Genomic DNA, 24,915 nt, shown 5'->3' with positions numbered 1-24,915 from the left:
CCCCCCCTCATTGGTTGTGCTTGCTCTCCTGCCCCCCTCCCTCACTGGTTGTGCTTGCTCTCCTTCCCCTCCCTCACTGGTTGTGCTTGCTCTCCTTCCCCCCCCTCGCTGGTTGTGCTTGCTTTCCTGCCCCCCCCTCGTTGGTTGTGCTTGCTCTCCTGCCCCCCCTCGTTGCTTGTGCTTGCTCTCCTGCCCCCCTCATTGCTTGTGCTTGCTCTCCTGCCACCTCATGCTTGCTGTCCTGCCCCCTTGTTGCCCTCAGATACCTGGAATTCGCCATACACATTTCACTTCATTGACTTCCCTTTTCCTCTACTTCCCTTTTCCTCTTTACCAGATCGATAACTGACCTCATGACTGAATTCTATTATGATATTACTTCTTCCGAAAATAGGCTGTTAGACCTGGCATCCTTGGCGTGGTTTCCCCTGACTTTTTGATCTCTACCTCCTATGTTTTTGACTCTATGCTGGATTACGTTTTGCTGGTTTAGATGCTTGGGCACGTTGCCACTGCTGATCAGTGCCAAAGTGCAAGTGCTCCTAGTAGGGCCTGTACGGATGTAGGGGACATGCTGCAGTAGTGGATTACTGCCAAATTCGTTTTTCACTGCAGCAAGGCTACCTTGCCCATAGGACAGAATGAGAGGGGGGGGGCATGGGTACCTTCCTATCTTCCCCCAGGAACAAGATAGAAAATCCAAACCTGGTTTCTCAGGGTTCAGAAATCCATAATACATCTTTTAGCATAGGTGGTTTTTAAATGTTGTGTCTGAAAATAGCACTTTTAGAAAGTGGCTATTTTCTTGTCCAGTCTGTCTGTGGGCCTGCCTGGGTGTTCGAGTTAGAGGGAGTGTGACAGGGTCTGGGAAAGCTCCAGCAGTGGGATGATAGCTGGCTGCCCCTGAAGGTTAGGGGGAGGAGTGGTGCTGGGCTGTGCCCTGCCTTTTACGATACCGGCTCCCCTGTCTGCTGGATGACGGATGTCCCTGCCTTCCTGCTTCAAAGGGAAAGATTCCCCAGGACCGAGAGACTCCCACCGCCAGGGTCTGGACAAGGGCGACCCGTGCTTAAATCAACAAACCTCAAAGGCATCAAAGACAATTTGTTGTATAAAGGAAAGACCCGTGGACACTAGAATCAGACTACTTCTGACTGAAGAGGAGAATCCCTGCTGAAGAGGACACCGTAAGAAGACCCCAGGAACAGTGCTGCCATTGCTGTGTGTCTGGAAGCTGACCTGCTGTCTTGTCTTGTCCTGCCTAAGAGGGACCGTTGGGACTGTGCTGTGTGCTTGGTCCCCCTCCTGCCAAGAAGAACTCTCCAAGGGCTAGAAGTCGAGCTAGCTTCCTGATCCCAGAGTTCAGGGACAAAGAAACTCTGCCGTCGTCATCGCACTCCCTTCCTCCTTGCTGTGTGTGGGGGGAGCGTCTTTTTGACTAAAACCGACCGGGAGAGAGTGAGTGCTGCGTGAGCCCGCCGGCTCGTGCTCTCTCTCCCTACGCTCACCAAAACGAAGCACCGTCAGAGCTACGGTGGCCGCTCTTCTGCATACTGACAGAAGCGCCGTGGGCCCCTGCCTCTAGCCGTGAAAACCTGGCATCCTGAGGTGCCCCCAGTGCCAGGATCGCCGAAAGCAAAGTGCTCCGGGAAGCCGAGGGGGGCTCGCCCAAATCGCCGCGCAGGGATTGGCTCAGCGTTCCCCGGCTACCAGCGTCACCAAGGACTTTCCGGGAGCTGCGCTGGGAGTGGCCGAGTCATTGCCACGTCATCGGAATCCCAGAGAGCCCCTCGCGGATTGGTTGCCGGGGCCGACGAAGCCCTCAGGGACCCGGGCTGCTGTGGCCAAGACCCCCGATCTCCCCGGTAAGAGCGCGCTGCCCCCTGTGTCTCTGAGCGCCTTACCGGGTCACCTGTCCACGGGACCTCTGCTGTGTTCTCTGGCCCGCGGCTTTACAGCCAGTGCCTGCACCTACGGGGGCACTCGGAAGCCGCCCCCTACCTCCGCCCTTCATTGCTTGTTCCATCCCAGAGTCCGGTACCAGGCGCGGTACTGGGACTCCAGCTGAGAGGCTCCCCGACATGACAGAGCCTCAAACAGGCAACCAAATTACCGGGGGCAGTCCTGATCTAACCCCGGAGTAGGGGAGGGGGCACCAGAGAGCCCGAAAAATCCCACAGAGGTGGCTACATCGTGCATTCTGAATTGCACCATCTTTTGCAACAGACTCTTTTTACTTCTTAAGAACACTTTCCATAAGGAGAATACTTTTGTTTCAAGAAGCATTTTTTATGTTGGTTTATGTCCGTTTTAAGTCTGCCTAAAATTATATAAAAATATTATTTTTATATCAGACCTGTGTGGTGTCCGTTTGTGGTGTTCATTATAATTAGGGCTCCCAGTTTTCCGTTTTTACTGATTTTTACAGATAAATATAGACAGAAAACTATTTTTTTCCTGTCTGTATTTATTTTTAAATACAGAAATATATGGAAAATATGTCTTCTTTGGATGTTTTTTTCTGCTGTCAATCAAGAGTGCCAGGTCAGTAGGTGTACAGATTGAGAGTTAGGGGAGATGGAAAAAAGGCAATAGATTTTCTAGTTAAGCTTAATTAAGTGCAGATTTACAGTTATTGATGCTAATCTACACTGCAAGTGTTTTCAGATAACGTTATTGCACGGTATACTGCTGAAAACTTTTGGGCATTCAAAGGTGAGTATACATTTATCAGTCAAATAAATGTGGAAAAATACCCATGGCAGCTTCATTTATACAGAAAACACAAAATAGAAATGGATAAATACAGAAAAAAGTTGCAAAAAATAAATATGGATGAATACAGACGGAAATGTTGAAAAAATAAATACCATAAAACCGGGAGCCCTAATTATAATTACTGAAGGTGTTGGTGCAAATACTTTACACATTGCCCTGGAGATAAGCCTGTCTGCTCTGCCAAGCTACCAAGGGGGTGAGCAGGGATTATCTACTAACGTGTGTCCACCTTGCCCTGACTGGAGGAGAGGGTCCCTATTTGGTCAGAAGACTTGGCCTCTGCCAACTGGAGACCCCCAATTCTAACATGGGCAAACTGGACTCAGTAGCAGCACCCGCCAACTTCTGTCAAAAGTGATCTCCTATAAACTTCTGAAAGCAGACTATTCGAGTCATGGCCAGATAAGGGAAAGACTAACTAAAATGATAGCGCCTAGAATGTGTCACTTCATTTCTAAGAGTTACATACGCAGAATACAGAGCGGCGCGCGCCTTACCTTCAGCGCTGGTTGCCTCGGAGCACAGGCTGCAGAGCAGGGCCTGTAGGAGCGCCGGGACTTTCATCATCTGTGTACCTGAGGCCGGTCCGTGCAGGAAGCAGGTTCAATGCCGCGCTGAGTGCAGTGTGCGAGCCCTCTCGGCTGCTTTTTTATAAGGACTCGGACGGCCCTGCTAGATGTCAAGGTGAACTCCTCCTCCAGTCTCGGCTATTTCCTCCCCCCGCGGCGAGGCCTCCGGCCCCCCCATGGCTGGTGTCCGGTGCAAATATCTCTCAAGAGGCAGCACAGCGAGTGTCGCTCACATTCCTCCAACTTCCGATAAGCAGGTATAAATACATCTATCAGGACGCTGGCACCTTGTGACCTGTCAGCCTTGTACTGCACTCCCAGCACCGGGAGAGATCTCTGCACCTTCACGGTTCAAAGACCGAAGAACGACACCCCGGGCGTCTCACCTGAGACAGCGCAGTGGGGACTTATCTGGGCTCCAGCGAGCCTGAGTGACTTTTGAAATACTACTAATAAAAGCTGGCTCCCTCATTGAAGTTACGTGAATGTTCGTTTCTACGGCGTCCGCGTCTTCACGTGGCTGCTTCACTGCTTCAAGCGCTTTGTAGCGCTGTGAATTAAAGATGCTACCACCAGCCTACTCGTTGTATACCTAACCAGGGATGTGTGCATCATTGTGCGTCTGCCCCCTCTTTTGTGCGTTTGCCCCCTCTTTTGTGTGTCTGCCCCCTCGTTGTGCTTGCTTTCCGGCCCCCCCTCGCTGTGCTTGCTCCCCTCGCTGTGCTTGCTTCCCTCGCTGTGCTTGCTCCCCTGCCCCCTCGCTGTCGTTGGTTGTGCTTGCTCCCCTGCCCCCCCCCTCGTTGGTTGTGCTTGCTCTCCTGCCCCGCCCCTCGTTGGTTGTGCTTGCTCTCCTGCCCCCCCCGTTGGTTGTGCTTGATCTCCTGCCCCCCCCCTCGTTGGTTGTGCTTGCTCTCCTACCCCCCCTCGTTGGTTGTGCTTTCTCTCCTGCCCCCCCCACGTTGGTTGTGCTTGCTCTCCTGCCACCTCGTGCTTGCTGTCCTGCCCCCTCGTTGCTTGTGCTTGCTGTCCTGCCCCCTCGTTGCTTGTGCTTGCTCTCCTGCCCCCCCGGTTGGTTGTGCTTGCTCTCCTGCCCCCCCTCATTGGTTGTGCTTGCTCTCCTGCCCCCCTCCTCGCTGGTTGTGCTGGCTCTCCTGCCCCCCCCATGTTGGTTGTGCTTGCTCTCCTGCCCCCCCTCGTTGGTTGTGCTTGCTCTCCTGCCCCCCCTCATTGGTTGTGCTTGTTCTCCTGCCCCCCCTCGCTGGTTGTGCTTGCTCTCCTGCCCCCCTCGTTGGTTGTGCTTGCTCTCCTGCCCCCCCTCGTTGGTTGTGCTTGCTCTCCTGCCCCCCTCGTTGGTTGTGCTTGCTCTCTCCCCCCCTCGTTGGTTGTTCTTGCTCTCCAGCCCCCCCCTCGCTGGTTGTGCTGGCTCTCCTGCTTGCTCTCCTGCCCCCCCATGTTGGTTGTGCTTGCTCTCCTGCTCCCCCCCTCACTGGTTGTGCTTGCTCTCCTGCCCCCCCTCATTGGTTGTGCTTGCTCTCCTGCCCCCCCTCGTTGGTTGTTCTTGCTCTCCTGCCCCTCCTCGTTGGTTGTGCTTGCTCTCCTGCCCCCCCTCGTTGGTTGTGCTTGCTCTCCTACCCCCCCTCGTTGGTTGTGCTTGCTCTCTCCCCCCCTCGTTGGTTGTTCTTGCTCTCCAGCCTCCCCCTCGCTGGTTGTGCTGGCTCTCCTGCTTGCTCTCCTGCCCCCCCATGTTGGTTGTGCTTGCTCTCCTGCTCCCCCACCTAGTTGGTTGTGCTTGCTCTCCTGCCCCCCCCCCCCCCTCGCTGGTTGTGCTTGCTCTCCTGCCCCCCCATCGCTAGTTGTGCTTGCTCTCCCCGCCCCCCCTCGTTGGTTGTGCTTGCTCTCCTGCCCCCCCTCGTTGGTTGTGCTTGCTCTCCTGCCCCCCCCTTGTTGGTTGTGCTTGCTCACTCTCCTGCCCCCCCTCGTTGGTTGTGCTTGCTCTCCTGCCCCCCCTCGTTGCTTGTGCTTGCTGTCCTGCCCCCTCGTTGCTTGTGCTTGCTCTCCTGCCTCTTAGTTGGTTGTGCTTGCCTTCCTGCCCCCTCGTTCGTTGTGCTTGCTCTCCTGCCCTGCTATTGGCATTGTAAATGACAATGCCATTTATTTATGTTTTAAAAACAAAAACATAAATAAAAATAATGTCATGAGCAATGCCAATAGCTCTAACTTTAGGAATGCCGAGACCATTGCATTGTAAACGCTTGTTAGGGTTTAGGGATGGTAAAGGTATTGGGTGGTAAGGATAATTTAAAAAAAAGGGAGGTTGTAGGGTCTCTCCCAAAAATTTGGAATATATATTTGTAACACTGACCTTAATTATACTTACCATAAATAGACATTCCATGTGCGGTAAAAATGTGCGTGGTAAAAATTGTGCGGTATTTGGAAGCATTTTAATGTCATACATCCATCTCAGAAGAGACTGAGGAGATAAAGGAAGCACACAATTCTACTACTGTGAAAGAAATTTGGAATCATGTTTGCTTTCTATTCTTGTGATCCCATCCGTATCTTCCTGCGTGGATATCAAGAGGTGTATCTTTGATGTTCCTATGTAAACATATGGACAATTCAGTATGGAGCTGTAACATCGGTATTTCGTTATCACTATGTATATCTGTATGTACACGTTATTGCTGCACCATCTTGAGTGTATTTAGGTCGAGATATTGCATAGCTTTGCATTGATTTCTGTGTTTAAATGGATATCTCATTGCTACTCTTGATAGTCTGTATCTATTTATAGTCCTCTCATTGCTGGGCTGCGTCTTTTGTATTTATTTTTACAATATCAGAAGGTACCAACAAGTGGCAAGGGCATTGGGTAGCTTTCTAGTTAAATTATATGTACCTCCCATTGTTACTAGCTTGTACTTGCTTTGCATTCCTATCCACCTTCTTAACCCGTTTTGGCAAAATTATGCCATATTTTTTTATTTTATTTACGCTGCTGTTAATTGATTTTGCTAAATGTAGAGTGTACCAACGAAAACAAATGCACACAGTGTCACTCTTTTGGGGCAATGTCTCCTTAAACTTTGTATTTTCATGTATTTTCTGTGCTGTATCCAGCTCTGGTGATTGACTTGTGACATGGTCTGTCTTTATTTCCTTCTGCAGGCAATAGTTTGGGATGAGTACTTGACCGGACCATTTGGATTAATTGCTCAGTATTCACTTTTGAAGGTAATCGATCACTTAATTGATTTTCAGACATTTATTTTATTTGGCTTCAGGCGATAAGACTAATATATTATAATTTAACGTTTGTTTTGTTTTATAGTATAGACTTCATGCTGTTGCAGGTGTGAAAGTTAATTTGGTAGCCATATGCTTCCATCACTACTGATGAACTCTCTCTACCACACCCCTTTAGGAGAGCCAGGAAAAACAGGATCAAAAACACAATTGTCCTGGTAACAAAAATAAAATGCCCTGCATTCTCACATTTGTATTTGGATCTGTCAAGGGTACCCTCTTATTAGATGTAGTAAGATCTTAGAGTCTATTTCAGGATAAGCGTCTCCAATTTTTGTTTTGTCTTATCAGATATGCAGGGACTAGAATACCCACATTCCTAAGCCAAAACATCCAGGTTGAAGACTAGGTTTGCTTTCAAGTGGGCTAATGACTAGTGAAAAATGTGTGGGTTCCCATGGAAACATATATGTCAGCTCCACTCTTTGATGTAAATTTGCCTGTGTTTCACTTGTTGATAATGAACTTACTGTAAAGACCTAAAATGGGCCAGCTATAAGATGGCTTGCCTTGATTCGTGCTTCTTCAGACTTTATAGTAAACTGTCTCAAATGCTGCTTGTAGATTTAAAAGAAACAAATAACCTAACTACCCCTTATTTGAGTAGATGGCAACTCTTCACAAATATCTACCGTAGCGGACTCTGCCTCATGCCTTGCCCAAATCCCTTATTGAAAGCTAGCCCTGATTCTGATATGATACCTCCCATTTGATGAAATTGTCATTAGGCCCTTCTCGTTTAAAAATTGCCTGAATCTGTAGGCTCTGCACCTTGTTTTGCTAGTAAAACCTTGTGACACGCTAGTTTCCAGGCATTATATAGGCATAGATGTGTAGTTTTCACCATCAAAATACCAACTCATCCCAACAAAAAAGGTACCTCTTAACTATGAGGCCCATACTCCCAATTATTATAAGTTGTGGTTAAAAAAAACTAAACTCGTCTTTACACTTAAAAATGTATGCAGAAAATTGCTAACGAAATTATCTGATAATCTAGTAGGAACATTCTTTATTATTGTAAAAATGCATGTTTTTCCTCTGGCCCATGCTGTGTACAATGTTGCTGAACCCGTGGGCCCAAAAACTGACAGCACAGGGATTCGAGTATGTAACTTATATAGTAATTCTTTTAACTTTAGGTATGGAATGCCTTGCACAAAGTTTAATGGGCGAGTCAACATTTTTTAGATTGATGTTTTGTTTTTACTTGTCCCCCTGCTAAAAGGCTTACAAAGCAGAGCATTGCTTGGAGTAGAATAGTTGAGTTGTTGGCTTTTCAAGATACTGCCATATCCACCTCAATCCATTAGTACACATGTTTGTGTTTCACTGTTTAATTTCTCTCCAAGGAACATGAAGTGGAAAAGATGTTCACCCTTAAGGCTGGTCGGCTGCCTGCCGCTGATATCAAAAACATCATATTTTTTGTCAGGCCGAGATTGGAGTTAATGGATATCATTGCTGAAAATGTGCTCAGGTAGGGTCTGTGCTTCTTTGTATCCCTCTGTTTTGTTGTACTTAATATGGATCCTTTTATGTGTGCGGATAGCCCTCAGCTCAAACTGCTGAATCTTGAGTTACACCACATACTGTGTGACCCATGTTTTGCATGCACTACAACCCTATTTTAAATTTGCATGCTTGCCATTGAGTGAATCAGTGGTTCATTGAGTTAAACAAAGCCCCTTGAACTGTATTCAATAGTATGCATCACTCATTTTGCAGCGAGGATCGTAGTCGTTCTCCTCCAAGGGAGTTCCACATCTTGTTTGTGCCACGCCGAAGCTTGCTCTGTGAGCAAAGACTCGACGAAAGAGGAGTCTTGAGTTCCTTCACTCATAGAGAGGAGTACAGCCTTGATTTAATTCCATTTGATGGAGACCTCTTATCCATGGAGTCAGAAAATGCTTTCAAGGTAGGTGCTGTTATCGCACTTCTTGAAATTACTGAGAGATGGGCAGTAATGTTGTATGTGGTTATTACTGATAATGTTGTATGCGTGGTTACCTCCTCATTCTGAGCTATGCATTTTGAAATAGGGACTGTACTCTGAATATTGAGTTATTTTCCACATGAAGTTTCCAGGATTTTCTTTGAAACTTTGTGCTGGGAAAAGGTTTTCTTTTCTCACTACTTGTTATCCTCATTTGGTCTTGAAATGCCAAGTTTGATTGTAATGAGTGTTTTGGCGTTTCAGCTGCTTTCACTTAAATGTTTTCTTCGCAAATGATTTATTTTGGCAGTATTTGTGTCTTCAACAGGAATAGTCTAAGCCACTCAGTCCTCAGAAACAAACAAATAAAACTTACATGATCTGTCTATGGAAAATAATATAGAGCATGTGTGTTTAGGCAAACTTAGTTCATCTATTTTTTTGTTTTACAATCTGAAATTAGTCCGTTTTTCAGTAATCAAAAATAAGTCGATGTGGGCGAAGGCTTGGTTAAACCAAATGTATATCTTTATTACAAAGATGTAGAGATTCAGACTAAAACTGTATAATGCTCTAATCTTAAGCGTGCATATTTTGAGTGCTTTGCCTCCGTTGTTGTTGCTGTTACCTACTTCTAGTGTTCAAAGGTGGTGAAGAGGATCGTATTCCTTCTTAGTTTTTACAGTATCACACTGCTTATTCTGAAGTGAGCATAAAGGCCATCTGTCTTCCATCTTCTTTTCGAAAAAGGGCTCAAAGTATAATTTTTACAGCAGAACTGTTTGTCATTTCAGATTTATAATTGTCAGATCATTTTAAACCTGCTGAGTGAGCTCCCAAAACTGTCTCCACGTACCACTGGCAGATCTACAATTTTAAATTTTATTTTCTTTCATGTTTTTGTAAATTTGAAGTTTGTATTGTATAACTTACCCAAGCTATTCTGCGACTTTCCTCCGATCTCCTGACCCGGGACGCCCATCCCCACAGCTGCACCGCACCGCACTACACAGAAGGAGCTTTCACTTGTACCCACTGCCACTTTGTGTGCAGCATCCCACCCACCACGACCACACCTTCCACACAAACAGCAAACCTCTAGCTCCCACCTCTAAACACGAACCCCAATACAAACTATCAGACATGCTCCTCAACACCCACTCACTCAGCAAACTTGCCATGGAAATGTTGTACATCCTGGACGACTCCCCTGTCCTCCTCTTCCTTACAGAAACATGGCTGACCACTGAGTAGGAAACCAACATCGCCCCAGCCAGCCCGACAGGATACAAGTTTGTGCGGGAGGACAACCTATAAAAACCAGTAGAAGGAATTGCGATTATATTTAAAGAAACCATCAACTGCACCACAACCTCAGAAAACGCAGCCCCTTACATGGCGCACCTACATTTCAGATTACGAATCTGCAAAATCTATACCCTTTGTTTGTCGACTACCAAGGCAATGAGCTATTTTCACCAACAATATCTCAGAGGTCATCGTCCCCCCACCATCGACTTACGACTACATTCTACTAGAAGACTTCAACTTCCACTGTCTTCCAAAACATTAACAACACCAACTCTACTGCATTCCTTGAAAGCCTAGTAAACCTTGGACTGACACATGTCACTGTCTTACACACTGAGCCGGATACACCCTCGACCCTGTTTTTGCTACTTTCAACAACATCCTAATCACCATAGCCACACCTCTTGCCTGGACTGATCATGCCATCATCCACTTCCAAATCGGCATACCTTGTCAATCAAAACCCACCACCACAAGCTTTGCCAGACGCAGTTGGAGCAGCATCTTGGAATTCAACTGGCCAAATGCCCTGTGCCAAAACCAGCCCAGCTCAACCGACAACCTAAACAGCGACATCAAACAGCTCGATTAGTGGATCACAAAATGCGCCGACTCCCCACCCTACCCACCTCCCAAAAAGACAATACACAAAGAAGGACCAAAAAGCAGGTTAGTTGGTAGACTGAGGAACTCCGCGCAACCAAACATCACTGTAAACAGGTGAAAAGAAGATGGAGAACAAACTACCATGGAAACAATAAGGAGGCTTACAAAGCAGCCCTTATATGCTAGTATCAGCTCATCAGAAAAACCTAGAAGGCGGCCCTAGCAGAGGCGACCGCTCCAACAACTGTAAAGAAATCCTCATGATCATCAAAGACTCCCCAGCTTTGACCTCGAACTTTGCGCCAACCTCTCGGAATTCTTCAGCAATCAAAATCAAAACCCTCTACAAAAATGTAGACCCTCAACCAAGCTCTTGCACCCTCACCTCCAGCCTACCCTCAAATAACCAGGGAAACTCCCATACTACCTGGGAAATAATCACCACCGAAGAAACGACCAACATCATTTGGATCATCTACTCTGGGTCACAGATAGACTCCTGCTCTCCACACATCTACTTTATGGGTGCCTCCCCAATCACCCACATCCTTAACGATTCCATCACCACTGCAACATTCCTGGATGTCTAGAAACACACAATGGTCAACACCCTGCTAAAGAAACCTTCGACAGACCCCACTCTACTAGCAAACTACCTTTTGATCTCCCTCTACCCTACCCAGCCAAGGTTGTGGAGAAAGCCATCACCAAGTAACTCACTCACTACTGAAACACACACCAGCACCTAGACACCATGTAATAAGGTTTCTAGCCCAACCCCAGCACCAGAAGACATCAGGTTCTTCCTCGACCATGGAAAAAGAGCAGCGGTCATAAAACTCGATCTTTAAGTGGCCTTTACCACATTTTCTTCTACTCCACTCTGATCAGAAGACTATATGAAACTGGCATCCAAGGATCCACCTTCAACTGGATGTGCTCCATCTTTACAGGTAGAGTGTACAAAAAATCAATATGCCATCAGATCACACAGCATCAACATACTTTCCTACGCAAAGGACCCCAGACTGATACTCTCCCTGCCAGACAGAACCTCACAACAGAAAACAACTTCGCCACTTGCACATCCCCTTAGACGCCTCGATGAAATCCAACTGCCTCAAACTCCGCACATACAAAACAAAAGTGGTGATCTTCGGAAGGAAAACCTCAGCTTGGGCCTCTACCAGGTGGCCAAACACCTACCCCCATCGACGCTAGAAATTTAGAAATTATCCTCAACAACAGGCTTGATATGCCACTCGCAGGCGTAGACTCTGAGTGTGTGTTTGTCTTGCCTAAGTACCAGGGATCTTTTAACGCAGAACCGGAACCTTTGCTGACATTTGGGCAGTGTATTTGCCGACCAGCACCAGGCGCGGGACTGCGAGGACCAGCTGGCCTTGCGCCTCATCATTGGACGCAGCTGGGGACTCTTCCCGCACCTTCCTTCCATCTATTTAGAGACGCCCATATCCGCGGGACGCGTGCGGACGGGCGCCGGACGAAGCCCGGGCAAAGGGCGGGCCGTCCGAGGTCGTTCAAGGCCGGGTGGGCCCCCCCTTTTGATTTTTTGATATCTGGTATTGTGTAGTGTTTTTCCATCTGACATTGAAGGGTTAGATTCCCTTTTCTTTATTTGAAATTAATTTGTGTTTATTTTTTCCTGTTGGTGTATGTGCTATTTGTTAATATATCAAAATGACACTACGCTCAGGGAGGGGCAAACAAGTTACTCTTACTACTAATGCTGAGGTGGTCACTGGGACTCTTGCCCATTTTATTAAACGGGCAACTGGGATCTTGCAAAAAGAAATAGCCCTTACGGAGAAACGCCTGTCTATAGACCTTTTAACAGGGAAACGTTCATCTTTAGGCATGATTGGGTCAGCAGCGACTCCAGAACTTTGTAGAGTAACACATACCTTGGTCGCCCCAAGTCCAAGCTCTTGTTCATTGCTGGTGGAGCCTGACGATTTGTTGGCTTGTTCCATCTTAAGCCCAACCTCAACCAGCATTGTTTCGAGTGGCTCAAGTTGTAGAGCTTCTAAATCCCCATCGCCAAAAATACCCTCTCCAAAAGTTCAAAGCCAGGTGTTAGGAGCAAGTGAAAATCCAATAGTTACATTGCAAACAACTAAAAGGAAAAGAGGGGGTGGTCATTGGAAGGTTGGTCGCGCAAAAATATCAAAAACACTAAATTTTAACCAGGATCCACTCATTGTAGTCCAGTCTCCTAGTCTGACTAAGGTATCCCCAGATGCTACCCAATCACCTACTCCATGTAGTACAAATGGGGGATTTTTAAGTAAAATGGAAAAACTTGTCAAATCATTGATGTTACCCCTACTGGAAAGAACAAAAGTAATTAATTCAAAACTTGACCAACTAGAAAAGTTAGTAACTGCGAACACACGTATGCTGGATGTGCTGGCAAAAGGCACATAGAGCCAAAGTGTTAAAGCTCCTGCTTTCGCAGACCCAGGGCTTAGAAATTCTACTAAGGCCGTTCAACCAGCCAACGCTGTAAGTTCTGCAAACCCAACCCCTCAATCATGTGTAGGGAAAAACCCCGTAGTTAGCACTGGAGATAGGGGTGCAGGGGCGGGTATAGTGGTTAGCTCGCAGTCTACACCGCATTCAAGCCCAGTAGGAAGACAGCCAAAGGGGCATGCATCATTGGTCAATGAAGATCCTACAAAACGGCTGCTTTGCGTAAACCTTCCCCCCGAATCTGTACTGTATACGATCATATTAACGGGTGTTCCGGGGATTAGGTTTGAGCAATTAGAATCAGTCAGTCAAATTTGCTTTATTCGAGGTAAAAAACTCATAAAAGCATGATACATTTAAAACCATTCCATCCACAGTAGCAAGTTTTTAAAACATATTTACAACCTCAAGAAAATTTTAAAAAGATAAAGCATCGTGACTTCAGTAATGTTAAAATTCATCAATAAAACCTCAAAATTCATACAATTATTTAACAAGTATAAGCACAAAGAGACCGTGTTCTCATTAGCTGGCTGGGAGAACAGACGATGGCCTAGGTTCATCTCATCAAGCCTGCTATTATACAAGAGATTTCCTTCTGATAGCCCATGCCCAACCCAAGAATTTGGCAACTGCCACAGCAATAATTGGCAGAGAACTGGTGCAGATAATCCTTAGGGCCACGTCACTCTCTCTCGTGCCGAGCTGTTTGCACATAGCCCTCAGCCAGACACGTCGAGGGACTGAGTAAGCCCCGCACACAAATCAATTAGAATCACAAAGGGAGCTGAAAAATAAAGTTATTTTTTGGCTTAATATAAATAGAACACTCCCCCCCCTCTTCTAATACAGAGATTTTAAACGTTAGAAGGGTGAGTTGGGTGGGCCGTAGTACCAAGGATCTTGACTGTGTCATCGTGAACTTTAGAGACCCATGGGTAGTCGATTATATTCGCCGTGAACCAAGGTTTGCTAGAATGGGAGATATTCAATTGATAGGACTAGACTATTTTTATCCCCATGTGAGCAGTGGCCTACCTCGCCCATTAGACAGCCAATGTAGGGGGAGACCTTATGGGGAGAATCAACCTGTTTGGGCAGCGCAGTATCTCCCATTGAGAAATCGGTTTGAGTCACTCATAGGGTTGGAGGGGGTGGATTGACTCCCGAACGGTTCTAGTGGGAATATTTATTATGTCTAAGGAAATTGGTAGGGCATCCTCTGGTAGCTCAACTAGGTTGGCGAGGGAACACATAGCAGAAGGATCAGTAGTGGCTGGAATGGAGGCTGGTAGTGATATGAATTCAAGTGTCATCGCTTTGATGGATTACCTTGATGATGGTCAGGGTTAGGAAAATGATATCCAATTGGAAGTAAGGACTACACAATGTTTAGGAAACATACACCCAGTACCATTAAGTAAACAATCTGATGGGTGTGCTTTCCGCTTAATTTCATGGAATATAGCAGGTCTTTCACGTAGGAAACAGGATGAGGCATGGTCAAAATATATAGAAAGTTTTGACATCATCTTTCTCCAAGAAACCTGGAGCAGAAATGATTAAGGCTTGGATGGATATCAATCTTTTAATGTGCATGCTGAACCTTCACAGGCAGGAAGGGCAAAGGGTGGATTAATGACCGCTATTTCTGTAAAATACAATACCGTGAACACTCTTAAATTAGTGGACTCTCCTTGGTACCAACTGCTTTTGATTGTAGATTTGGTCCCAGTTCCTTTGCTTCTGATCAACTGGTATTATAACATCTTTGATCCCCATACCACATCTGTTCTTGACAAATTACAGGAGGAGATAATCAAAGTGACTAATAGCTCACCCTCCTTGTTTATTATGTGCGTAGGGGATTTCAATTGTTCTTTATGCAAATTTAGTGGGTCTAGGGCCGGTGGTTTGGTTGATATTAATGAACAACCACTGGCGCATTTTAAGCACTCATTACAAGGAGAAGCACTGAACAATATCATTATGATAAATGATGTTTGTATTTTGGACATGCCATCCTCTCTTTCCTTGCCAACACCAACTTGTCAAGGGACGGGGGGTCAAATGAGTGTAATTGATTTTGCAATAGTTTCTAGCAGGTATACTCATTTTGTTCACAAATTTAAGATAGAAGTAAACCCCGCAAGCGACCATAATCCCCTTGTTTTGAAGTTGTGCCCTGTGATTGAGAGGAATCAGTCCTCCGAACAACCAATGAAATCTAGCCCAAATCAGGGTGTAATTTTAAAATGGGATAGAGTTGATGCGAGGAGGTTGGAGGAAAAGATTTTTGAAGCAAATAGTCTAGAGATAGATAGTTGTTTAATGCCCACCTCCGACTCTGAAATGATAATTCAGAACTTCGAAGCTCTTTGTGGAAGTGTGGCAACGCACCTTCTTAGACCGGTAGGCAAGGGAGAATCAAGGGAGCATAAATGGTTTGATGTTGAATGTTCTGCAGCACAAACCTCATTAAAAAAGGCATTGCACCAAGTCCCCCGGGATAAGGAGCTGGTCAAAAGCGTAAGGAAGACATACAAGGATACTATTGATAAGCGGAAACTAGAATTACAAAAGAAAGCATGGGATGACCTTGAAAAAGCCTCAGATTTGAGAGATAGTAGGCTGTTCTGGGAGGTAATAAATCGTCCCTTCCTAAATAGTCAGGAAAAAGGTAACATGGTTACTCATATAACGGGGGAAACCTGGGAAGTCCATTATGCTAAAATGTTTAATCCAAAAAAGGTTTGTCTGGTAACTAATAGTGAGGGGCATATTGATTCTTACCCTGAAACAGCTCTAACACTTAGTCTCTCACTTTCTCTCTCTGAAGTTGAGGAGGCTCTAAGGAAAGGTATCTCGCTAAAAGCCCCAGGTCCAGATGCAGTGCCATTGGATCTTTTTAAATATAATACCGATGTGTGGGCACCATTATTACTTAATGATTTTAGGGTGATTGTGGTCGGGCGCATTCCCTTATCATGGAAAGAGGCGGTAGTTGTACCAATTTTTAAAAAGGGTGATAAATGTGACCCGTGCTGCTACAGGCCAATTTCATTAATAGATGCTTCTTGTAAGATGATGGGCAGGGTCATACTAGCTCGTTTGGAGACATGGGCAGATTCCTCTGGTATTATTGTGGACTCACAGTATGGGTTCAGGAGAGGCAAGGAGACGACAGAGCAGTGTCTTAACCTTGCCCTAATTATGGGTAAGTACATGAAGGCCAGGGGTGTTTCTATTCACCTGGCCTTCATGGACTTATCCAGTGCCTTTGACACGGTATGTAGGGATAAGCTATGGCCATGGGGTTTGAGGAACCTTTGGTTACCTTACTCCGTAGTTTACATGTTGCTACCACTGTGACTATTAGATATGGTCCGGGGGGAGATAAGACAAAACCCATCCCATCAACTGAAGGTGTATGCCAAGGCTGCATTTTGGCCCATTTTTTGTTTTTAGTTTATACAAATGGTTTAGAAAAGTTTCTGTTGGAGAACTGCTCAGATTTTCCTAAAGTAAATGGTAAGCAGATTCCTTTGTTATCCTATGCTGATGACACTGTATACGAAGAGCTAGACAGATACGAAGAGCTAGAGCAGGAGGTCGTTACTTTTCCTATAACGCATCCAAGCTATGGAACTCTCTCCCGTCCATCTAAGATCCAACCCGAACCTGTTTACCTTTCGCAAACAACTGAAAACCTTCCTCTTCAACCAATAAATACCTAAATAAAATCATCCACCAGCGATCCACCCCAGCAGAAGTTCCTCTATCAGCGCCTGGATGCCTTAGGGTAACTGTCTGCGCTTTATAAAACTCCTTTCCATTCCATTCCAATGACCCTAACTGCTAACAGTATGCAAACCTGCCTGAACGCATTCAATTACTTTATGCAGGACTTAGATGTTAGGGTCAATTTTACAAAGTCTTTTGTTATGGTATGTGGCCCTAGAGGGTCAAAAACCCGTAGGTTCGCAGTAGATAACCGGATTATTGAAAAAGTTGAACATTTTAACTATTTGGGAAACCTATTTAATAAAAACTTGAGCTGGGATCCATTAATAACGGCTCGTGTACAAAAGACCACACGATCCATAGAGGCCCTTTTTCGTTTTTTGAGCAAATTGGGTCAAAAACCATTTGCTGAATTGAAGACCCTGTACAAATCTAAATGTTTGCCTGTCGCTACCTATGGGGCGGGGGTGTGGGGGACACATAAATGTACCCAGATACAAGTTATGGAAAACAAGTTCTTAAAGCGTCTCTTATCAATTCCAACTTGTTCTTCAACTATCTTTTGTCATACAGAGATGGGCATAGAATTTGTGAGCGATATTATTCATGTCTCTCCATTACTTCTATGGGGGAAAATCTGGTTATCTGAAGATTTGCAGCTCTCAAAAGAAATTCTGAGGGATTGCATAAAACTAGATTATGCCATGCAGATCCCATGGTTATCATGTGAAGGAAACTTTCTATAAAATTGGTCAGGGTCATATCTATGAAAATCCAGAATATATTCAGCAGGATACAAAGATTATAATTAAAAACGCTTACCGTAACACTTTGGGTCTGTTAAAAAATAATGAACAAGTTCCATATCAAATGGGTAAATTGCAGCACCAATTTTATTTATCATTTACTGTACATACTCAATGGCGTTTTTATTTGACGAGATTTCGATTAAATATTTTGCACTTTCTTTTTGCTTTTCCGAAACAAGGGGGTTGGTGTGAGAGGCTACCACCTTGTCCGTGAGATAATAAAGCTCAACAATGCACTTTACATTTTGTTCTTTTTTGCACCCTGTATAAAGATCCAAGAAATTGGTTTATCAAACCTATTTTATTGGATATTCGACCCTGCAACTATAAAGAGGGATATGAGTACCTAAAATCGTTGCCTACCGCTGCTACGTGTAGCGCCATGCTTAGTTTTATCAGACTGGCACTTATCATCAGAAAACGATATTGACAATTTTGGTTGATTTAGCGGGAGTACTGTGTAATTACTTGATGAAAATATTCAGGGCAATGTAAACTTGTAAGCATGCAGGGTTGAATTGATCCATATCTGATACTCCGGATTTAAATAGCATAATGCACTTAATTGTTATATGTTTGGTTCTTTTTATTTCCTTTTCGATGTATTGTAATTTTCTTTGGGTAATGTGTTGAAAATGTGGTTGAGAAAATGTATTATTTGGAAGTAACCTGAACCTGTAGATCCGATAAACCATTTGTAAAATTGCATTTAAAAAAAAAAGTATACTTTTATGATTCCTTTTGATGAATCGAAATAAAGTTTTTATGATGATGATGACAGCCCAGGTAAACTCAATGACCTTCATCTGCTTCTACACCCTGAGGAGGCTGCGAAAGGTATTCAAGTGGCTACCAGAGAATACCCGGAAAATGGTTACACAGGCCCTGATTACCAGCAAACTTGACTACGGCAACACACTCTGTTAAGGAATCACCAAGAAGCTCCTGAACAGATTCCAAACCATCCAAAGAGTCACAGCAAGACTCCTCCTCAACGTTCCTTGCCTCACACACATCACCCCACACCTCAGAGAACTTAACTGACTCCCCTTACAAAAACATGCTCACTTCACACTTCTCACACAAACATACAAAGCACTATGACGTTGGTCCAACATACCTCAACAGATGCGTACACTCCCACCTACCTCCTAGTCACCTCTCAACCTGAGTCTCACTATTACACATACCCCGCATCCACAAAACCAAAGCCAGAGGCTGCACTTTCTCTTACATCTCCCCCAAAGTGTGGAATGACCTCCCACATCACATCAGAGCCTCCTCATCACTTCTTAAGTTCGTCAAAAAGCTGAAGACCTGGCTCTTCGAATTAACTCACTAGGGAGACATCTGCCTACCCACCTGCAAAGCACCTGGATACCCTCACATGTGATTAGCGCTTTATACAAATAAATATAACACAGTGCCTAATTTTGAGAAATGCAACGAGCAATTGATGGAAAAATATTTGAACAATGTCGAACATTTCATCATTTTTTGCTTCCTATGTTATTCCAGTTTAAACCCAGCCATATGCAAATCAGTCTGGTAACAGACCAGCCTGAACTGCCAGGCTAGGGCCTCCCTGGACCGGAAACCAGCATGTTGGGACCGGTTTCATGGTTTCACCCCTCATCGGCCAGGCTAGCTTGACTCCAGTGGCATGGAGAGCACAGGGCCCGTGTCTGGGCATACCCGTCCCACTCCGGGTGACAAAGGCAAAAAAAACAATTGATGGACAGAATTTTGAACAATGTCAAACATTCACCCCAGTTCAGACATCTAGGCCTAAATCCATCGTTTTTTAGGTCTCGCGCCTAGACGAAAGCAAAAGCAAAGCTTTTGCTGTCTAGTTCGAGACAACTTATGTTGTCACTTTTGGGGGAATGTGGACAGCAGACTGCCACGCGCTTTTTGTGGCAGAGATTTGACCTCGTGGGCGCGCACGCCCAGCCCGGCGCTGTGCACGTCCCCTGCCACAGATTCCCTGAACACACACATGCACACGCAGGCAGGAAGGCACACACACACGCGCGCGCACCCCCCCTATCTCCCCCCACTCACCGGCACCCCCCGCCGCACACACACAGGAGCGCACCTACACACACGCACGCGCACACACATACAGAGACCCCCCCGCCGCCGCAGCCACCGCATACATACAAGCGCCCCCCTACCGCCGCCGCCACCGCCACATACATACAAGCGCCCTCCCCCCCCAAGCCCCACTTACCGCCATTCTAAACTCTTGCAGCCTCCGCGGGGCTCTCCCTCGGGCATGGGAGCCCCGCGTCACCAGCACTGCTTCTCTCCGTGGGCGCGTGCGCGGGCTTCCTAAGACGGAAGTCCCGCCCCATGGAAGGAGGAGCCAGGTGCTGGTTCCGCGTTGGCACACTTGTTGCTGCTGCTGTAGTCGGGCAGGATGGCGGGCTGCTGCCTTTCGGCAGAGGAGAAGGAGCAGCACAGGATCAACACGGAGATCGAGCGGCGGATCAAGAAGGACAAGCAGAACGCTCGCCGCGAGCTCAAGCTGCTGCTGCTCGGTAAGTGGCCGCGGGCTTGCAGCTAAGTCTCACTACAGTCTTAACATGGCCGCGCCCCTCCTAAGGCAGGCTATACCGGAAACGCGGCTTTATGGTACCCTGTTGGCCTTGTTGCACTTTACTCTCTGGTAGGTGTCCCCAACATGGCAGCTGAACACGTTCCATGATGCTGATGCACACAGGATCGCCGTGCATGCACACTATAGCTAGGCAGCCACAAGCAAGAGCACTCAAAACTGTTTCCCACAGACCGTGTTTACAACACCCCGCATGCGTGATGAAAGACGAGTTTAGCGCAATGGCGCCCCCTGCTGGAGCCTCCCTCACATCTACCTGGAGCAGCGTTCCATGGCCGCAGTACTGCAAACTAGCGTATGTTTGAGGCACTACACCTTCTTCCCTCGCCAAGGCTGTTTACCTGCTGGCTTCCCATCCCAATAGTCATAGGCACTGCGGTCGCAGCTCTGCTGGGCTCCAAGTCTACCCCTGTCTGCTCACCAGCGAAGGGCTGGGCTGCTCGGCACACTGAGGCAGCGGATAGAGTAGGTGCCAATGTCACCATCATTTTTACTGCACACACTGCTCCGCATTGCTCGGAGCGGCTTATAGAACGCAGGAACATACCCGCAGCACCGCAAACTAACAACCAGCGCATCCGCGGCCAGAAACTACTATGCCTGGCTCCCACCTGGGGCTGAGGGTCATGGGCTCCCATGGCCCTCTCAGCCCCCACTAGACAGTGCCTTGCGGCTCTGTAGGCGGTTCCGGGGGACTGGCGGGCAGGGTGCTGGTGCATCCCAAGGGCTATCTTTGAGCAACCCCAAAGACCAGATGCTACACCTCAGAGTGTTCCACGCCATCCCATTCTAATTTCCACTACATCCCCTTCTACATTCCCCGCTGTCTCCCTCTCCTTCTACCCTTCACCCCACCCCGAAGCTTCTCACCCACCGCACACTACCCTTTCTCATCCACGGCTCCTTTCCTCTCATGTTACCTTCTCTACTCCTGCTGCTGTCTTCCTTGTCACCCCACTGCATTCTTCGCTCATCTGCCCCCCCGCTCTCTTATTCTGTCCATCAAGGCCCACTTGCCACCTCCTTCTATCTCACGCACTTTGCGCTAGTCATTGGCTTGTATCCTGTTTAACCTCAACCCCTCTTAGATCCCCCTGCATTTATAATGCAATAGGACTCGCATTTGCAAGAGGTTAAGCTATTGGCATGGTCATTTACAAGGCCAATAACTCAAACTCTCCTAAATGCGAGACCTATTGCATTGCAAATGCTTGTTTGTTCCCCATGCCATTTCAATTTAAACCCAACCACATTAAAATCAGTCTTGACCCTGCCCCCTCTGGGAACAGTCCAACCCGATGGATTTAACCTCCATCTCTTGAATGGGAGTGAATGTATGATTTATTAAGCATTCCATCCATCATTTGTTCGCATTGTGATTTTGGTTTTGCACAACAGAATGCATGTTAGTGTTCTACAGCCCATCTACACATCTGTGACTCAGTTTAACTGGCTTGTTTGTGCCTTTTGTGGTCAGGTTAACAACCTGGCTCAGAGGAATTACTCTGTTACAAAAAAGGGAAATAATAGAGAGCCAGTGAAAGGGACAACAGAAGAAGACTGCTGCCACAGTCTGAGCCACTGCTTCTGGTAGGACCATCTCTATAAATAAACTGCTCCCTTAAAAGATCTGAAGTGTTCCTTGGCACGGTAATTGAAAGGCATAGGTGGGACAAAGCGTAAATAGAATGTTGTGCATCATCTCATCTTCATAATTGTTCATATCTGTTCGGATAGTTGCAAAGGTTGAGGGTGAGATCACAACACATTCCCAAAAATTAAAAGCACACTGGCAGAGGCGGCACTGAGTATTAGGAGTTGCCTTTGAAACCCAGGGAGTTCTTTTTACATTGAAGTGTGTTTCTTTCAACATTTTGTTTTCCCTCTGGTAATCTTCACCATTTCTTTTGGTATTATTTGTTTCTGTTTCGTTTTTTAGGTTTGACGTTTGCCAAGACTTTTTGATTTTACAAAATGTATATGTATAGCATACTTATTGGGGCTTTCAGCCAGCCCACTTCATAGTTTGGTCTTTTGTTGAGCCATTTATAAATCTGTCCACTGTAGAATACTGCATGGGGCAGTGGATCATCCCACTTCAGCCACTGGCTAACTTCAGTGAGTGACAGCATACTGCCCCTCCACAAAGAAAAGATTCACATATGAAGTAGTTCTCTGCAAGGCCAGTGCTTGTTTTTAGTTTACTACTTTAGTGTTAGCCTTTTCATTCTGTGTATATATCCTAATACGATGACATGGTGATTTCTACCAGCTTTTCACTTTTCACGTTGTTTTTAATGTGAACACAGGGCACATCCCAGCTATATCAGTTATTTTTTGCTGCTCATGCTGTTGCAAATCCCTTTTTGGATCAGACTTTGATTATTTGGCTGCTGCTATTTCACAGACCAGGTTGCATCCAATTCAAACTGTTCCTTATGAAGAGGTCATCCTTTTTTTTTTTTTTAAAATGATTGATAGCTCATTGAAATTGTAAACATACAATACAATCGGGTGTAAATACATGTTCTAAAATATTCCAAGAAACAGTAAATCATCTTAAGTTAAAGTGCAGTGTGCTAAATATTATGAAATATAAATATATGTTCCAGAATATTCAACAGTAGAATTGGTACATTTTTGTGAGGTGTTAAAAGAGATCTTAAAAGGGGACACAATATCACAAAACTAAATCCCTCCCTTGCTCTATCGCTCTAGATCAGATGCAGTCTAGATCGAAGATATATGAATTGAGCACAGCTTATATACAACCAACGAATAAATCAAAATACATCTACCATTTCTCTACCTGACAAAACTAAATTCATTAGGATTATATCCATTGGTTGAGAGTTGCGATAGAAAAAGTTCAAAATGCAGGTAAACAAGTATGCAAGAACCTCCTTTCTATTATAAACAATCCGGTTTCCACATAACTCCTACTTACATCTCCCTAAATAGTATTAAATTATCTTTAGATCCGGATTCATACTGTATTTCTTAAATGGACTCCAAGATTTTTCGTACTTTCTTATTGCATATTTTTTTCTCAATTCTTGGATTTTACGTAATTTTGCTCTCCATGCATGGAAGGTAGGTACCTTTTCCGTTCTCCACAGCTGTAAAATTAGAAATCTTGCTATTAATGCTGCAATGAAAAGATGTTCTTCATGTGTAGAGATAGCAGGTGAGCAACCCAGAACTGCAATAGATTCATCAATTAATATAGAGGGGTCTAATATGGATCTGAGATATATCTCAATTTCCTCCCATAGGCTGCGATTTTTAGGACACTCCCAGATGATATGCATCCAAGTGCCTACACCCTCTTTTGCACAGCGGAAGCACTTATTTTCAATTTGTGGGTATATCTTATGGAGGAAACCAGGTGTCCTGTAGATCAATCATTTTGAGTAATATTGCATGCTTTTAAAATTTGCACCTCTAAATATCACTGCATTGAACTTATTACTTCTATCCCAAGTTGGTTTAGAGAGCTGCTTATCCTCCCTTTTCTTCCATCTATCCCTGGCTTTTTCATATAGCGAAACAGATTTGTTCTCCTCAAAGATCGTAACTCAGGTGCTGATCTTCCTTTGTGTTGGGGAATTAAGAGCTTCACTTGTGCTAGTTTTATAGGTTAGATTCTCCTTATCTAATTTATCCAACATAGGTTTTAGTGTAATGTATGATCATTTTAAGATTGAATTAAAGTGTTGGAGCGCCGTTTCTATCTCTAACCATGATTTCCAGCAGCTACCTCTGAGAAAGTCCTGGATTTGAACATACCCATTTTGTCATCTTTGTAGTAGTTATGCAATGAATTCCATTTATAACTGCACTCTCGTATGCTATGCTGGAGTGTATTTTAATTGAGGACTCCAGTTATACTTGTAAACCAACTTAGTTTGGTTTCTCAGCTCCTTGCTTGTTTAATTGTAGTTAGCATAATTTTCTTTTGTAAATAAACTATCATGTGGATTGTATATTTTGCTTGAAAAAGCCTAAATATAATTAATGATATTTTGTTTTGTAATTCATTTGTGAGGTTTGCATTTTGTTTTTTTCATTCAGGACAACCTTGAAATGTTACATATTAAATAATTAATTTGTTCAGGCTTCAGTGTAGTTTACCGTTGCTGCGGTCTTTATACAGTTAATAGGCAGCTAAGGCAGCCTTAAAAAATGAATTGAGGCAGAAACTGTTTTTAATGGATGTTACCTTACCGCTCAAATAATGGCACAGTAATAATGTGAGCCTTTTCTGCAGTTCTTTATACTAAAGTTCACTTAATGCCATAAGGAAGTCAGTCACTCCAAAAAACCCATGTTATGTGACTTTTTCATTTTTACTTCCGATATATGCACCCATGTTTCTCTACACACTATGTGGTGGTTTCTACTTGATTCTTTATTAAACTAATTTCTTCATAAATGTGCTGAAGGCTAATGTTTATGAATGGTATCTAACTTAGTAATACAGGCATTTGCAATCTGCCTCACCTTTCTTTAAGACTGCCTTATGAATGTTAAACATGTTCTTATAGTGGTTTTCCATGTGCAGTTACATGTATTTTATTCTAACAAAACACTTATGTTCACTTGCCTGTCTATCTATCTAGCTTATTTTTATTTTATTTTTAATTTAAATTTTTAAAGTTTTTATTAAACTTAACAACAAAGCGGCATTGCTGACAGCATACAGAAATCCACAAAATATAGCTAGGTTACGTAAGTCCA

At 45.0% G+C, this 24,915-nt stretch overlaps 1 protein-coding gene across 1 annotated transcript in view; it reads left to right on the top strand.

The window, feature by feature from the left end:
• The window catches only part of VPS33A (VPS33A core subunit of CORVET and HOPS complexes), a 163,787-nt gene that overhangs the window by 35,325 nt on the left and 103,547 nt on the right, over positions 1 to 24,915 (top strand). The window contains exons 2-4 of the mRNA XM_078667560.1: positions 6,519 to 6,584; positions 8,009 to 8,136; positions 8,385 to 8,574. Coding sequence (XP_078523686.1) covers positions 6,519 to 6,584; positions 8,009 to 8,136; positions 8,385 to 8,574 — 384 coding nt within the window. The remainder of the gene's footprint in view (positions 1 to 6,518; positions 6,585 to 8,008; positions 8,137 to 8,384; positions 8,575 to 24,915) is intronic.

This window comes from Lissotriton helveticus, chromosome 11 (assembly GCF_964261635.1).
Source record: "Lissotriton helveticus chromosome 11, aLisHel1.1, whole genome shotgun sequence".
NCBI lineage: Eukaryota > Metazoa > Chordata > Amphibia > Caudata > Salamandridae > Lissotriton > Lissotriton helveticus.
The sequence above is the reverse complement of the archived record's forward strand: the minus strand, read 5'-3'. Positions and strand labels throughout refer to the sequence as shown.